The sequence below is a fragment of the Pogona vitticeps genome, chromosome 12 (assembly GCF_051106095.1).
Source record: "Pogona vitticeps strain Pit_001003342236 chromosome 12, PviZW2.1, whole genome shotgun sequence".
NCBI classification, from domain to species: domain Eukaryota; kingdom Metazoa; phylum Chordata; class Lepidosauria; order Squamata; family Agamidae; genus Pogona; species Pogona vitticeps.
The window spans coordinates 6,298,981-6,316,264 of record NC_135794.1 but is presented as its reverse complement, the minus strand read 5'-3'; the positions used below and the strand labels follow the sequence as shown (position 1 = coordinate 6,316,264).

The 17,284-nt window shown below is 44.8% G+C and overlaps 1 protein-coding gene across 1 annotated transcript in view; it reads left to right on the top strand.

Annotated features, from left to right (window-relative positions):
* The window catches only part of DUOX2 (dual oxidase 2), a 60,452-nt gene that overhangs the window by 28,016 nt on the left and 15,152 nt on the right, over positions 1-17,284 (top strand). Inside the window, exons 13-23 of the mRNA XM_072981730.2 lie at positions 1,382-1,548; positions 2,501-2,619; positions 5,469-5,606; positions 6,256-6,369; positions 7,146-7,348; positions 8,352-8,537; positions 9,942-10,167; positions 10,573-10,666; positions 11,252-11,427; positions 11,934-12,003; positions 15,024-15,110. Coding sequence (XP_072837831.2) covers positions 1,382-1,548; positions 2,501-2,619; positions 5,469-5,606; positions 6,256-6,369; positions 7,146-7,348; positions 8,352-8,537; positions 9,942-10,167; positions 10,573-10,666; positions 11,252-11,427; positions 11,934-12,003; positions 15,024-15,110 — 1,580 coding nt within the window. The remainder of the gene's footprint in view (positions 1-1,381; positions 1,549-2,500; positions 2,620-5,468; positions 5,607-6,255; positions 6,370-7,145; positions 7,349-8,351; positions 8,538-9,941; positions 10,168-10,572; positions 10,667-11,251; positions 11,428-11,933; positions 12,004-15,023; positions 15,111-17,284) is intronic.

Here is a 17,284-nt window from a genome sequence, read left to right as displayed (position 1 = left end):
CAAGTTCATCAGAGGAAAGGAGGGAATAAAACAAGCATGTAAAATACAGGGGCATGATCCTGAGCCGACAGACCTTCAGTCTGGTCCAGCTACAGCCTTCAGAGGTTAAGAATTGAGTATGGCCACAGGAGAAAATACATATTCCTTTGACAATGTTGCTAAGATGGCATTTTGTGCATCCGTTTCAGGCCCAGCCCACTCCTTGGCTATGTGGGACGTTTGGATGTTTTGGAAACGGTAACACCAAAAGACAGGGGATATTGTTGTTGTAATAAGCAAATATTGCTGGCATCTGACTTTATTGACGTGGGAGTGAAGAAACAGGGTCATATTTCGAAACAACCGCGATGTCCCTAAACACCTGGGAGTGGATAGAAGTTTTGTCTGTAGAAATAAGAAAATCATGTTGGAATCTCAGGGAGGTTTTCCCATGGCCATAGAAAACAGCAAAAATCTTTCTGAAGTCTTAAATCATGGTGGTAGCTGCACCCCTCTGGAGGTTGATGGACTATAGTTCCCATGGGCCCCTGGCATACTAGCGGACTGTGAGGGTTAAGAGGCCATGCCAAACAAAACTCCCAGCTTTGTTTTCAGATTCCACCCAAGAATAAGTCATCGTTGTGTCTTCCCCTAAGTTAGAAACTAGATCTTGGGGGGGGGGGAGAACCATGGGAAGCAGTGATGGGGGGGAAAGTGGGGTTAGGCAACCTGTTGGATCCATCCTTCCAGTTCACAACAGTCCTGCACAATATGAGGGGAGCATGTAGACTAACTGTGGTTCTGTTTAGGTTTTCATTTTTTTAAGAAACTGAAAATCGTTTCTCTTGCCGCGCCTTACAGGAATCCAACAAAACGTTGGATAGATTGGAGGATTCAACAGTAGAACCTTCTGACCTTCATCATCTACTCCTTAACAGTGCTCTTGTAACTCCACTGCATCTCAAATGGTGACCGCAGAGGCCGGGGTGGCCCACATAGCCAGAACTAGCTTATAAGTTCCATTTCAGCCAGGCTGTAGTGGAGAGAAAGCTCATGGGGTCAATGAGATGGGTTGAGTTGCTCTTCAAGCTTTCCTGCCCTCTCTGAACTTCACAGAAGCGAGAGACTTTTCATAGCAACAATACTTAGTTGCTGAGGTAACCAAGTTATATTGGAAAGTATTTTGTGGTGGTCTGGTCTTCTGGAAGCAGCAAAAGCCCGGCTGAAGGCAGAAATGGAAGCTACCAGTTGTCCTTTGTGGTGTTCTGAGCTACCTATAGCCGCTTCCTTCTGCCAGAGGTCTCCTTGCGTGCATCGCTCTGGGAACTGTCATGATGAGAACAGGCACGTTGACATTTTAGCGCTGCACCACTGTGAGCCTAACCTTATTGTTTGTTCCTAGCTTCTTGAGGAAATTGCTGCCATGTACAGCAACGACACAGGGCGTCTGGAGATGCTGATTGGGGGCATGCTGGAAGCCAATGGAACCCTCTTCCACTCCATCGTTGAAGACCAGTTTCTTCGCTTACGGGATGGAGACCGTTTCTGGTTTGAAAACACCAAGAATGGGTATGAAGAATCAGTCCACTTTCTGAAAGCATTCACAGGCATTCGGCCTGTAGGGAAGATTGTCGGCCAGTTGACAAAGACAGAGGATTGTTCTTTGTCATTAGTTTCAAACACCAGAAGCTTTCTGTAATGATCTGTGCTAGTTCTTGGGTATGCTACTGTCTGGAAGAGTGATTTTTCACCTGTGGTTTCTAGGATCCCCAGGAAACCTTACCTGAGGATTTTGGGAGTTGTAGTCCAGTGTTCTTCCAGGTTTGTGAAAGGGCTTCCATTCCCAAACAGCTGTAGGAATGCGGCTGCATGTGTGAAGGCAATTCTGAGTCATGACATGAGATCGACCTTAGAACTGGTACGGTTCCCCCTGCATCTCTAAGATCAAATAGCAATGGATGGGGAAACCCTTCACTCCTGAACACCCTAGAGAGCCACAGCTATTCAAATAACCCAACCCTTCATGAAGCCGTTTCCTATATTCCAGACATCCTTCTCTTGAAGTCTTCAAAGCATCCCTCCCCACCTCTAGGTGAGGCAGGAGTCAATCCTAACTCAGCATTCCCTGGATGTGTTGGACCACAATTCTCATCCTCCCCAGCCAGAATAATCATCTGTGATGTTGAGACCTGTAATGCAACACATCAAGAGGGCAATGGTTTGGGGAGAAACTGCAGTATTACCCGACTACCTTGAAATCTTACCAACTGGAGCTCTTAGTCATATCTCAGCTCCTTTCCACATCCATGTGGCATGCAGGCCCAAGAAATTGGAAAACGTTGGGCATGAAGCAAAGCTTCCATGGCTAGGAACAGTGTTGCTTTGAAGGCAGTGATGGTTTGGGGTTTAGAGGGAGGCTCTTGTGGAAAGCCACTGTCTACCCACTGGGGAAACAGAAGTTGGGGTCGAAGTAGGCTGAGACTTTACCAACCCTTTATGCTGGCATTTCGTCCTTCCTTAGTTTATTCTCCCCTGACGAGATCGAAGAAATTCGAAATACCACATTCAGCGCTGTTCTTGCTGCGGTGACCTTCCCGGAGTCAGAAATTCACCAAGAGAACGTGTTTCGGAAAAATGATGGTGAGTGTTTTCTGCTGTACATGGCGGGACACCGTAGCTTTGTGAGAACTCCCAAAGAAGCCATTCCACAGCCTTTGCACAAATGTGTGTGAACTGGGATTTTTGGAAGACCTGACTTCCAACAACAAGAGGGGAGATGGACTGTAGCTCAATAGCAGAGCGCACCTTTCCCATGCGGAAGGACTCAAGATCAGCCCCCAGCATCCCTTAGGTAGGGAAGAACCCTGTCTAAAATCCTGGAATACATTGCTGATCAGTATGGATAATAGAAGAACCAGTGGTTTGACTTAGCCTAAGGTAGCTTCTTGTTTTTCATTATTATAAATATTTATTCCAATGAAATGGGCATCATTATGGAAGCCAATATTTTATATTAATGTTGATGGTATTTGTTTTAAATTACAGGATCAACTTCTATTTCTTGTAGGCATATGATTTTTATTGTCCATTTCTATTGTTTTGTTTTTAGTGGGTGGATGGCTGTTTTTCACCTGTGAAACTATCTAATAGCAATGTTTCATCTTACATACGTTTATATATCTTAACGCTTTGGCTGGAATCTGGTGGACCTAACCCATTGTAATGTTTGCTGACTAAAGATGCAGGAATTGGGGCTAGTTTGTCAAGAGAGACTAAGGTTTTTACTCACAGTCTGCTTTGATGGTAACACTTGGGGTCAAATTAGACAATATAGATTACATGTTGTTAGAAGCTGATAACAATTCCATAGAGCAGGGGGGTCATGTTCTTGGATCCCCAGATGTTCTTGGACTTCAGTTCCCAGAAATCCTGACCAGCACAGCTAGTGGTGAAAGCTTCTGGGGATTGCAGTTCAAGAACATCTGTGGACCCAAGGTTGGGCACCACTGCCGTAGAGCTTTGTATCTGAGCAATCCAGCTTGCCATTAAAGCCCAGTTTATCTCCCAACGACCATACACAAAACACAGCAAGCTAATTCTCAGCATGGGTTGTGTGAGAGAAGATTTGTGCTACTTTCACACTTAATGAAATTCATATTTCCAATGTTACACTATCAATGTTGAAATTTTTTTTTTGATTCCAGGGTGAAGCCGTAGATCAGCCTTTCTGTATACCGGCTTGCTTGCATTGCCCACTTCTCTTCTAATCTCCTAGAAGAGCAAAACCACCCTCTTTTATTTAGAACTAATGACAGGTTGTTGTTCCATTGAAATTAAAGACCACAGTTAGTTTGTGTTGGCTGAAATCCTGTTGCTGAACGTAGTAAATTGCAACTGGAGTGGGCATGGTGAATCAATGGGATTTGTGGAGGAGTTGACTTACCAAGTCCTCAATAATTTAATGGACCTACAGTGGTGCCTCGTATGATGATGTCAATTCGTTCCACGAAAATCGCTGTCTTACGAAAACATTGTCTTGTGAAACAAAAAAGCCCATTGAAATGCATTGAAAATGGTTCAATGCATTCCATTGGGCTGAAAACCCACTGTCCAGCGAAGATCCTCCATAGGGGCGGCCATTTTCGCTGCCTGTAAAGTGAGGAATCTGTCCTGAAAACACAGCGGGGAGCCATTTTGCACAGCGGGTGGCCATTTTAGAACTGCCAATCAGCTGTTTCTAAATCGTCATTTAGCAAAAAATCAGTTCCCGAAGTAGGGAACCGATCATCGTTAAGCGAATTTTCCCCATAGGAACATCATTTTGCGATCGCAAAAGTGATTGCAAAAACTTCATCGTCAAGCAGTTTCATCGTTTAACAAGGCAATCATTAAGCAAGGCACCACTGTACTCTAGTTGTGACTTAGTATACTAATCAAGAAAGTTTCAGTCCTTTGGGGGGGGATGTTCCACTGGAATGAGCAACTTGTAAACCTCTTGTCATCCTGCACCACAAGGTATGTTGATGTTGGCTGATGAGAGCTATAGCCCAACAACGTCTAGAGGACCACCATTACCAATCTCATATTTATTACAAACAAGCCAGGATCAAAACCACAGTTTGAAGTACTGGGATAAACTATGGTTAAAGCTAACCATCTTCTATGCTGGTTTGGACAAAATAACAAAGTGCAGTTAAGTGTTACCAGGTGAACGTTTCTCATGTTCTTCTTGTAGCTATGCTGGTGGACTGAAGGGGGAGTACAAGACTGAAACCTGATTCTTTCCCACCATGAATGATGGGTTATGTCTAAACATACCCAATATTTTACTCAACTAACCTCTTTTTGTCCAAAACTAGAATGTTTATATATACAATTTCAATGCTCCAACAGGAGAAGGCTTGAATACAAGCCATGAACCTAAGGAGTTCCAAGTTGCTTCTCCACCCGCTCTTCTCCCATACCTGCCCTGCAATGTTTGCTGCAAGACCATTTTTATGAGATTCATTCTTTCCAACTTAGCACGAGACCAGAGTTATTGATTTATATCAAGTGGTTTTATTATGTGGAGGTCCAGTGACAAGATCTCCCCAGTCCGCTATTGCGTTGTGGCAGAATTTCCAAAATTGCAACACAACGCCTTTTCTGCTTACTCACACCTTTATATATGGATCACCTGAGGCATTTCAGTTCATGAGAGATTGAGAGAAAGAGAGAGAGGAGGAGGAGGAGAAAAGCAGAATGAAAACATTAGTGTCCATACCAAGGAAATTCCATCTCTGTGAGCCAAAGCACCTGAGGGAGTCTGGCATTTAGCCCTGGGGTGAGGAGCTATTGAACCCAAAGCATTGAGAAATCTGGGTACAAATTGCAACTCCAGAGGGACTGAAAATGTGCTGATTCTTCTAACTCTAAAGACGCTTCTTCTCAGAGATGGGAGAAGGGGCCATGTTGTGTTGACATGCCTGCTGTCTTGTGTTTCTTCCCAGATACCCCGTGTCCCCTTCTCGGGCCAGTAAATCCACAAGATCTTCCTCCTTGTGAACCACTAACCGTACTCGATTACTTCCAAGGGAGCGCTGCTGGATTTGCCATCATCATTGTCATACTCGTCTGCTTGCCTCTAGGTTCGTTTTGCTCCAGGCCTTAACGGCTTCTACACTTTCCAAAGAAGTGCTGGGTTGGAGTTATGTACATATTAGGGGGTGCTGAATACCTATCCACACACCCGAAAAAGTGGACTTGTCCATGAAAGCTCACATTCAAATGCAACAGTTAGTCTTTAAGGTGCCACAGTGTTTTTGTCTTCTATCTTTTTAAAACAACAACAACACACACACAACATTAAACTTCAATCCATATTGAAACCAAGACTAAAAACAAATTTTTAACTTATTTTAAAAACATTTCAAACTCTCTATATGCAAGAAATGTAGCATCCCCTAGACCTTCACGTCTTGCTTAAAAGCCAAGCGGATGGATGGATGGAAAGACCAGAGGGAGGGAGGCCAACCTGGCTTCTCAGGGCAGGGCATTCCAACGCCTGGGAGCCACCACTGAGAAGGCCATCCTAGCCTTAACAGGCCAGGTGAACTGGCCAGGTATCAAGGAGGAGGGGCGAATGGATCCCAATGGCTGCAGGTCTTCTCCTGCAGGACTGCGATCCTTAGTAAGTGCCCCGTTGATACCAACCCTCGTCACCAGGCCCCTATAGACCATTCTAGCTGCTGGCAGCCCTCAAGGCTCTGTTTATTGCTATCGTCTCTTTCTACACAGTGAGTCTGTTCATCGCTTGGGTGGTTGCTGTTTCCCGAAGGAGATCCTTCAAAAAGCTACAGAAGAAGAACAGCCCCAGCGTCAAGGCGGAAGTCAATGCAGACGGCATCCAAGGTGGGAGACCCGAAATGGCCCTTGGCTTGTAGGGTATTGCGTCGTGCACTTGTTTGGGAGCAAACAATTCCCAGGATCTTTCCTTCTTGCCAGGCAGTGTTCGGTTGGGTTGCTTGCTCTCCCGTATCCTGCTCTGTCCTCAAGAGCTAGGATTTGAATGTTTACCCTGGATGAGAGTGTTGGCGGCTGCAGTGATTCTTCAATTGCGCTTGCTTTATTTAAAGACATACATTTCCTAGCAAGACCAACAGCAGGCTGCTTTGTGGATGCAGGATTCTCACCGTTATTTTTACCTACTCAGTTTAGAGTGTCGATTAGACAGATTTGCCCAGGATATTGACCCCATAGAAGTTAAAGCATTGAGTTCAACTTTTGGTTCCTTTTCCTACTGACCAGATGACACTAGGTTGAATGAGCTAAAGTTTATGGCTTTTTCCCCTTGGCTTCCATGCTTTCTTGGTCTCTCTGGGGGGTTCGTGGACTGTTGCAGGGGGTCCTTGTTTAGTGCTATAGGGCTTTCTATGCAGAATTCATTTCTGCGTCTAAACCTCCCAGTGGGAAGTCTTTATTTAATGGTGATGGCAGGAACCCCCAAGGCAATGCTGCAATAAGGAAATAATTTGTAACAATATTTTTCTTGGGAAGCCTAGAGAAGCAGTTTCCTGATTTTTGCAGTGCAGACCTTAATACCAGTAAGACTGGATCCCCTTCAGGGCAAACCATATCTACTTATGCTTGTTTGCCTTTGGTACTTGATACCGTTCCCTCTTTTCCAGCCTTTGAGTGGCAAGATCCCAAGACCACCAGCTCTCCCATCTACCTTCAGCTGCATGAAGAGAGGGTGATCAAAGTGTTGGACAGTAATCTGACTGTGCTTCGAAGCATCACCCTGAAAAGCCAACAGCCTGTTGAGACCATCTTGTCCAACAACAAGGGCAGAAAGACTCTGCTCTTGAAGATCCCGAAAGAATATGACCTGGTAATGCAACATGTCTAATATAAATCAACGGTTGGTTGGTTGGTTGGTTGGTTGGTTGGTTGGTTGGTTGGTTGGTTGGTTGGTTGGTTGGTTGGTTGGTTGGTTGGTTGGTTGGTTGGTTGGTTGGTTGGTTGGTTGGTTGGTTGGTTGGTTGGTTGGCTTGTTTTGTATGAAATATTTTCAAAAACAGAACTTGTAGCACTTTCTAATTTGAACATATTTTCATCCTGCTTAGAACAGATGAATTGATTTCCATTAATATTCCGTCTAACTCTGCACTACTCTCTTGTGTTCAGAATTGCTCTGTTTTAATAATAGATGGAGCTGGCTGGATGCTCAGTGAGTTAGGTATCTAGCTGCAGCGCCAAAGGTTGCCAGTTCAATTCCCCACTGTGCCTCCTGAGAGAAGAGCTAACCTGGGTAGCCTTGGACAAGTTGCACAGTTCCAAGATGCCCCCCAGAAGAAGGGGATATGAAACCACTTCTGAGTACACTTTACCCAGAAACCCCTGGAAAGGGTTGCCATAAGTCAGAATTGACTTGACAGCGCGCGTGCACGCGCGCACACACACACACACACACACACACACACACACACATACACAAATAATAGATGGAAATCCTACATTTGAAGCGAGAACTCACTTTTTGAGTGTGAATCCTTATGTAGCCAAAACAGCACCATCCTTATACAGGGAAGAATCAGCAAGCTTGGCGGAATTCAGTGGTTTACAGAAGTACAGAAAAATTGTCCATGGAAATTGGGAAGCGAGAGACAAAAAAAGCTGCATATCCCCATAGACCAGGGAATGGGCATTGATTGTTGGAAGGAAGCTAGAAATTCAGAGGTGGGAACAGCAGGGCGTTTCCTAGTTGAGGGCATGGCTGGCTCTCTTTCCCTCCATGCTCCAAGATGCAACTCATAAGCTGGTTTCTCTGCAGCATGAGTAGAAAGGGCCACAGGAAAAGTCCTCGTCTAAATGGAGATGTGTTTGCCTTGTAGGTGCTGGTGTTTAATGGAGAAGCAGAATGTAAGGACTTTCTCGGACAACTGAAAACTCACCTGGAAAGAAACAGGGTGTCTCTCCAAATCTCCGAGATGAAGGAGCAGCTCCTGCTGCAGAAGGCGGTCACCAAGAAGCAGAGAAAGGACATCTTGGAGATTTTCTTCAGACAGTCCTTTGCTAAGGTACATAGAGACATCTTTTCATGGAAGAGTGGAGAAAGGATTATGTGCAATGACCCACTGCAACAACTCCGGCCCATCCATTGTTCTGTGCCAATGAACTGTGAACAAAGAAGCCTTTGCCAGATTCTTAAATGCCGTAAAGCTATCTGGAAGACTCAAGGAGGGCCCTGCCAGATTCACAGCACAGACCTATGCTTGGTCTACTCAGGAGCAACTCTCTCTTGAGTTCAGTAGGATTTACCTCCCTGTAGTGTGTACAGCAGCCTTGCGCAATCTGATACCTTTGAAAAGTGTTGAGATGGTTTGACAGAGCGGATTGATAGCATAGGATTGCACTTTTAGAACTGATTCTACATCCATTCAAATGGCAATACAATGGTGCCCTGCTTAACGATTACCCCCCCTTGATGATGAATCCGCTTCACGACTATGTTTTTGCAATCGCAACTATGATCGCAAAATGATGTTTTAATGGGCTTTTTTTTGTTTCCCAACAATTGGTTCCTTGCTTCAGGAAACAATTCAAATGGCCGCCGGCTGCTCAAAATGGCTCCCCGCTGTTTTTAGGAGGCATTTTTCGCTGCACAGGCACCCGAAAATGGCCGCCCTATGGAGGATCTTTGCTGGACGAGCAGGTATTTTGCCCATTGGAACGCATTGAACAGTTTTCAATGTTGTTTCAATTGGCTTTTTTATTTCGCTTGATGAGGATTTCGCTCTACAGTGATTTCACTGGAACAGATTATCCTCATCAAGCGAGGCACCACTGTAAACTATTGAACTCTGTGGGAGTTCCTACTGAGTAGATCTGTACAGGGTTGCATTATTAGTATTGGTGGTTGTAGGTTTTTCGGGCTGTTTGGCCATGTTCTGAAGGTTTTTCTTCCCGGCGAAACGTTAGGAAGAAAAACCTTCAGAACACGGCCAAACAGCCTGAAAAACTTACAACAACCATCAGATCCTGGTCATGAAAGCCTGTTCTGTACTGTCTTTCCCATGTTGAAACAAGCTACACATGCAGAGGCGATCAAGGAAGAAGGTTAGGGCGAAGCTAAGGCAAGTTTTGCCCGAGGCTGTTGCTACATCAGCATTTTGAAAGAAACCTCTACCTCCATTCATGGTTATTAATATTTCCTTGTTCTGCCATTGTGAGAAGGAGCTTTTCTTTGTTGGAAATTCCTTGTGTATTCTTTCATTAAATTTCAAATAAAGACAGTGACATAAGGCTGCCTTCCATAAATGTTCCAAACCACTGAGATGGACACTAAGATGAAATAAAGGTGACCTAATATTTGCTGGGCAGGGAGAACGTTGTCCTGGTTTTGTTTAGATTGTTGCAGCTCCGTTGTAGGAGAATTCTGGAGAGCAGTTCCTGGAACCTAATGTCAATATTGCCTTTTTCAGGTTCTGGACATTGATAGATTAGATGCTGGGGAACTCGGCGTGGAGGCTTCTCAGAAAGTCAAGGAAGCACTGAAGTCGGAGCTGAGTCGGGCGGAGTTTGCGGACGCTCTGGGCCTCAAACCCCAGTCGGTCTTTGTGGAATCCATGTTTTCTCTTGCTGACAAAGACGGCAACGGATACCTTTCCTTCAGAGAGTTCATGGACATCTTGGTGGTCTTCATGAAAGGTGATTGAGTGGAAACTGACTATAGGTAGAACATCCGGAATGTAGCACTTGAGCCTGAATGTGGAGCAGAATATTAGAATATTAGAATTTTCCAGAGAACATGTTGAGGGTTTGCTCTCAGAATAACCATTAGAATTATTTATGTGGTGGTATGCATGTTTCTTTCTGTGCGTAACGCTCATACTCATGGATGGATGGATGGATGGATGGATGGATGGATGGATGGATGGATGGATGGATGGATGGATGGATGGATGGATGGATGGATGGATGGAGAGAGGGAGAGAGAGAGAGAGAGAGAGAGAGAGAGAGAGAGAGAGAGAGAGAGAGAGAGATTTCTCCATGACTGGTTCTGTTATGGGCTGTATTGATGACAGACAATCTCTCCATTTTTCTCCCGCTCAGGATCCCCTCAGGACAAGTCTAGATTGATGTTCAAAATGTACGACATTGATGGGAATGGCTTTCTTTCGAAGGAGGAATTCTTCAGGATGCTGAGGTAGCGTCAGTTGCTTTCAGAGATGGCTACATAATTCACCCCTTTCAGAAGCTCTTTAGTCTGGTTTGCTTCTAGTACATTATTTTAGGGCCACGTTCTCATAGTCTCATTATGAATGGTAAATGGCCATTTCTCCACTTGCTTGAAAATGTGATAAACAACCCCTGTTGTGTTTTGGGAGCCTTCTCCACATCCCATGAATCCATTCGCTACCCCCAAAGTACTCTGACGGTACCACTGAAAACTAGGAGTTTATCTTCAGTGTGGTAGCCCCAGGACTACTTGGGTCAACATCAGTCAAGGGGCTAACACCCCCTCCACAACCCTGTTTTTGGAGATGCTGACTGGGGTTAAGCTAGAGAACGTATTATATCACAAGGTTTTCCTCATCTGCGTCTCTTGCATTTAGCGTGCATTTTGTGATTGTCATGCTTGGGAAAGGTTTTATTTTAATGTCTTTGTTTTTTTTCCAAGTAATTGCAGAATTACAATATAAACACACCTTGGCCGTGACCCTCGGGCTCCCTCGAGCTTGGGTGAGCGACTTCCTGATGGCTAAGCTCCTCCTCTTCCCTTTGCTTTTAGATCCTTCATTGAAATTTCTAACAACTGCCTCTCGCGAGATCAGACGGAGCAAGTCATCGAGTCCTTGTTCAAGGAGGCCGGCTTCGAAGACAAGGAGGAGCTCACCTGGGAAGATTTTCACTACATGCTGCGAGACCATGACAACGAACTGCGTTGCACGCAGCTCTGCCTTAAAGGTCAGCCGAACTGAGAGCCCAAGCTAAGCCTCAGAGGGGTGCACAAGAGAGGGGGGTCCAGTGCAGAGGGGACCTCCTACGAGGCAGGTGCCCCAAGTGGCAGAGAAGTAGGGAGGGGCCGTGGCAGTGTATCGGAAGATGGAGCTGAGTATGCCATGCAGGCACCATGCAGGAGATGCTGCCACTGTTGACGTGCAAGAGGAAGTGGAGACAAGGAAGTCACCCTTGTCATCCTTCTTCCAGCTCCCAGTTTCAGACCTTCACCTACAACCTACGGCTGTTGACAAGCATGGAGAATGGGAGGGCAGACTGTGTGAGCTTGACCTTGCTGCCCTTCCTCACAAGTCCTGCTCAAGTCAATCTTTGAAACCCTGGATACTTACTGGACTAGTAGATATTTGGACTGAGCAGCTGGTCCAAAATGTCCCTCAGCTCCTTCCCTTCGCCTTCTGCCACTTCCCAAGTGCCATGAGCTTCTCGGTCACTTCCTTTTCTGTCCCCTACAGGAGCTCCTGACAAATTCAGACAAAATGCGAATAGTCGAGTCTCCTTCATAAACAAGGACAGGGGTAATGGGTAAGTAACCAGATCCTCCTCCACTCCACCCAACAATTGCTCTTCTAAGAATTAGATTATCACTGTGGTTACAGTTCCTTCGGTAAATTCCTCATTCTTACAGGAAGCAAAACAAAACCCATTGATTTTTGAAAGAGTGCTTTTCGGTGCCCTTCTGTTGCACTAAGTTCTATGAAATTGTGTCATTTCACAGTTGGGGAATGTGTCAAAGGGCACAGAAGGAATCTAGAGAAACTATGAGATCACAGTATAGCTTCCAATGGGGAAGAGAGACGATGTTTATTTATTTTATTTATTGGATTTCTATCCTGCCCATCTAGACCAAAGGTCTACTCTGGGCGGTTTACAAATTAAAAAAATAATAAAATCAAAAACATATAGATTCAAGGTGGCAAAAGTATAAGAAATTAAGATACGGCAGAAGGGAAAGCCTGCCCAAATAGCCAGGTTTTAAGTATATTCCTGAAAACACCCAGAGAGGGTGGCCTCCTTGAATTCTGTGGTTTTACATATCAGGACAAAATAAAAATCATCTGGTCCATAGCAGGTCTGAAAATTAGGTAAATACACCCTCAGATGAACAACAACACATGACATCTTAAAGCGTGCCATGATTTATTTTACAAAAACAAAGCAAAAAAATGGAGAAGCCACATATGAAAAAAATAGCACACCTTATGATTCAGTAACCTGTACAACCACATTTAGTAGCAATAACTGGAAGTAAATGTTTTGTGGATGACTTTACTACTCTTTCACATTGTTGTGAAGAAATATCGACCAACTTCTTTACAATGTTGCTTCAGTTCATTGAGGTTTGCAGGCATTTGTCTCTGCACCGTTCTTTTAAGGTCCCACCACAGCATTTCAACCGGGTCTGAATTTTGACCTGGTTGTTGCAACCACTGTGATTCTTTCCTTTTTCAGCCATTCTGTTGTAAATTTGCTGGTGTGCTTTGGGTTTTTGCATGACTCCATTTCAGCCAAACTTTAGCTGTCCAGGCAGATGGCCTCACATTTGACTCTAGATTACTTTGATATACAGTGGTGCCTCGCTTAACGAGCGCACCGTACAACGACGAATTCGCATAGCGATCCATTTTTTGGATCGCTAATGCGAAGGCATACTGACGGTTCCAATGGGCAAAACTCGCATTGCGAAGATCGGTAAGTGTTTCGCTTACCGATCTTCGCATTGCGATGTCGGGGAATCAGCTGTTCGGCGGTTCCAAAACGGCCGCCGGATGACCCAAAATGGCCGCGCGCAGCGTTTTCACGCCCTGCCCTCGCTTACCAAGGGCGCGAAAATGGCTGCCGCTATGGGGAAACATCGCAGAATGGTGAGTTTTGTGCCCATTTGGAACGCATTAAATGAAGTTTAATGCATTCAATGGGTTTCCCGTTCCATAAAGCGATGTTTCCCCATAGCGAAGATTAATCCGGAACGGATTAACCTTGCTATGGGGGCACCACTGTACAGAGGAAGTTCATGGTTGACTCAATGACTGCAAAATGCCCAGGTCCTGTGGCTACATAACAAATCATCATCCCTCCATCACTGCTCTTGACAGTTGGTATGAGGTGTTTGTGCTAATATGCTGTATTTGGTTTTTGCCGTATGTGGCACTGTGTATTATGACCGAACATTTCCACTTAGTCTCATCTGTCCAAAGAACATTATTCCAGAAATCTTGTGGTTTGTCCAGATGCAACTTTGTAAACCTAAGCCATGCTGCCATGTTCTTTTTAGAGAGAAGAGTCTTTCTCCTGGCAGCACTTCCAAACAAATCATATTTGTTCGGTCTTTTTAAAACTGTACTGTCATGAATTTTAACATTTAACATGCTAACTGAGGCCTGTAGAATCTGAGATGTAACTCTTGGGTTTTTTACAATTTCTCTGAGCATTGCACGGTCTGACCTTAGGGTGAATTTGCTTGCTTATTCGCTTCTGGGAAGGTTGGCAACTGCCTTAAATGTTTTCCACTTGTGAATAATCTTCTTCATTGTTGAACGATGGACTTTGAATTGTTTGGAAATGTCCTTATAACCCTACCCAGATTGATGGGTAGCAACTATCGCTTCTCTATAATCTTTGCTGATGTGTTTCCTCCTTGGTATTTTGTTAACACACACCTGAATGCTCCAAACCAACAAACTGCTAAAACTTTGGCTTTTATAGAGGTGGTCACACTTGCCGGTGATCAGTTACTCAAGGGCATTTGGTTAGCAGCACCTGGCTGCTTGTTGTTGTCGTTAAGTCGTGTCCAACTCTTTGTGACCCCATGGACCAGAGCACGCCAGGCCCTCCTGTCTTCCACGGCCTCCCGGAGTTTGGTCAAATTCATGTTGGTCGCTTCTTAGCTGCTACTTAGCCTCAATTCCTATGGAAGCAGTAAGGAAGTACTTTGTTTTTTACACGTGGCTTCTCTACTTTGGCTTTATTTTTGTTAAATAAATAATGACACGGTGCAATGTGTGTTGTTGTTCCTCTAAGGTTGTATTTACCTCATTTTCAGACCTGCTAAGGACCAGATGATTTTATTATGTCCTTATGACTGTATAAGAACTGTAGGTAAAATTATAAGGATAGCTTATATCCTTATAATTTGGGTTATAGTTTGGGTATCCGGCTGTAGAGACAGAGGCTGGGAGTTCAATTCCCCGCTGGGCCTCAAGAGAGAAAACCCAGCCTGGGTAGCCTTGGGCAAGCTGCACAGTCCCAAGGCACCCCAGAAAACAGAAATGGGAAACCTGAAAACCCCCGAAGAGTCAGAATTTGACTAGATGGCACATTATTATTATTATAAAAAAATTAAAACATTAAGTTAATGAGATTATTCTTGACTGGCTTACTTACTGGGTTATAGAAGGAGTCTTTGAACCTTACTGAAGTGTTGGCGCTTGATTTTTCTTCTTGAAAGCAGCGATGAAGATCAAATTACCGGATAGCCAGCTTGATTCCAATCTATTTCGTTGAGAAGTTTCTTCTCTTGAAAGTCATTATCTGTTCCCGTGCAGGTTCCTCCTACATGGAGAGACTCTGAATGGAGCTGTGACATCCGAGGAATACCAAGGGCCAGAACTGCGGAAGAGGCCGGGCAAAAAGTAAGTGCATCTCCCTACATGCTAATGTCATTCTCACACTAACCCATCTCTGAAAGTCACCAGGTAGCACGGGGATTAGTGTTGGAGTAAGGATCAGGGTGACCCACGTTTAAATATCCTTCTTAGCCAGTGGTCCCCAACCTTGGGTCTCCAGATGTTCTTGGAACGCAATGCCCGAAAGCTCACAGCCAGCAGTAAAGCTTCTGGGAGTTGCAGTTCAAGAACATCTGTGGAACCAAAGTTGGGAACCACTGAATATAATTATCTGATAGGGTACGGTCAGTCTAGACCAGTGGTTCCCAACCTTGGTTTTGCGGACATTCTTAGATTAAACTTCCAGAGGTCTTCACCAATAGCTGGATTTCTGGGAGTTGCAGTCCAAAAACGTCTGAGGACCTGAGGTTAGGAACCACTTAGCCTTTCTGTGCATGGATGACCTCAAGCTAGTTGCTATCCTTATAGCAACTGCTTATAGGACTGTGTGAAATTTATTGATGTTGTTCCCAAAGCCCCAATGACTAGGGGGACCAATGAAGTGTTTTTCCCCCCAGAGGTGAGATGTTTCAATTGCCAGGTCTCTGCACTTTGTAAGTTAAAGAATTAGTTTTTCCAATTCTTTATTTTTGACTCTGGCATCCCCTGGATTTGCAATGTCAGTGATCCAGACCTTTCTTCATTCTATGACTACCATGTCTGGTGTGTTATGTTCAAGATATCTATCAGTATGGATCTGGGAATCCTTCATGATGATGATGATGATGATTTTGCCAAGTTTTGGGTAGGCTTGTCTAGCAGTGCCTTCTAGAGTTCCATGCATTTGCATCTTTATTTACATGGGAAACGAAGGGGGGAAAAACACCCCTGTATGCAGATAGTACGTGGATTTCTGCAGCACCCACCTAATTATGTTACATTACTGGAAGAAAGCAAACTGCAGTTTGAGATTTGTGTAGACAAATAACCCCGAGGTTTATTTGCATTTTTGATATATCTTGGGTCTCTACCGGTGCCTTCAGAATCACAATAGTTCCTTATTACTGTTAAGGGCCTTCTGTCTATATATCTGCCTATGATTCAACATCATGATGAGAATTGCTTATCAGGGTGTGGCAGAATCATTTCCAATGAAAGATAGTCCTGGCGTCGTGTGTGTGTGTGTTTAGTCGTTTAGTCATGTCCGACTCTTCGTGACCCCATGGACCAGAGCACGCCAGGCCCTCCTGTCTTCTACTGCCTCCCGGAGTTGTGTCAGGTTCATGTTGGTTGCTTCGCAGACACTGTCCAGCCATCTCATCCTCGGTCGTCCCCTTCTCCTCTTGCCATCACACCTTCCTAACATCAAGGTTTTTTCCAAGGACTCTTGGCGTCGTAGACACAATTAAATTTTACATCCAACCATGGCTTCTTTCCTTGTGACCATCTTGGAGGCCAAAGGCTCTGGAAAGGGTTGAAACGTGTTAAGTGTCTCCTTGGTAGCAATGCCTCAGTAGGGTTTTGCCAAAGCGGTTAGCCTTCTTGAGGCCTCAGTTTCTCCACCCAATTCTGTGGAAAGGAAGGGAGGAGACGGTCATTTTTCTTGCCTCTTCCATCACCAGCCCCACCTGGCAATGTCCACCTCCAACAGCAGATTCAGGCAGTCACGAAGGGGCAGCCCATGTTTGTTTATTTAATCTGTAATTTTTAAAAAAGGGTTGCTTATTTGATTTCTTGTGCCAGTCTTCTGCTTCACGTTCCAAATTAAGTTGGCTTTTGATCCTGTAGAAGAGACTGGGTGGTGCTGTGAGCTAAACTGCAGAAGCCTGTGCTGCAGGGTCAGAAGACCAAGCAGTCGTAAGATCGAATCCACGCAACGGAGTGAGCGCCCGTTGCTTGTCTCAGCTCCCGTCAACTTAGCGGTTCGAAAGCATGCAAAATGCGAGTAGATAAATAGGTACCATCTCGGTGGGAAGGTAAACAGCGTTCTGTGTCTAAATCACACTGGCCATGTGACCACGGAAAGATTGTCTTCGGACAAACGCTGGCTCTATGGCTTGAAGAGCGGGATGAGCGCCGCCCCCTAGAGTCGGACACGCTGGACAAAAATTGTCAAGGGGAACCTTTACCTTTACCTTGATCCTGTAGAACCTGGCTTGTGGGAAAGAGCGTGGAAGCCCTTTGGGCTGCTTTGCCTCAGG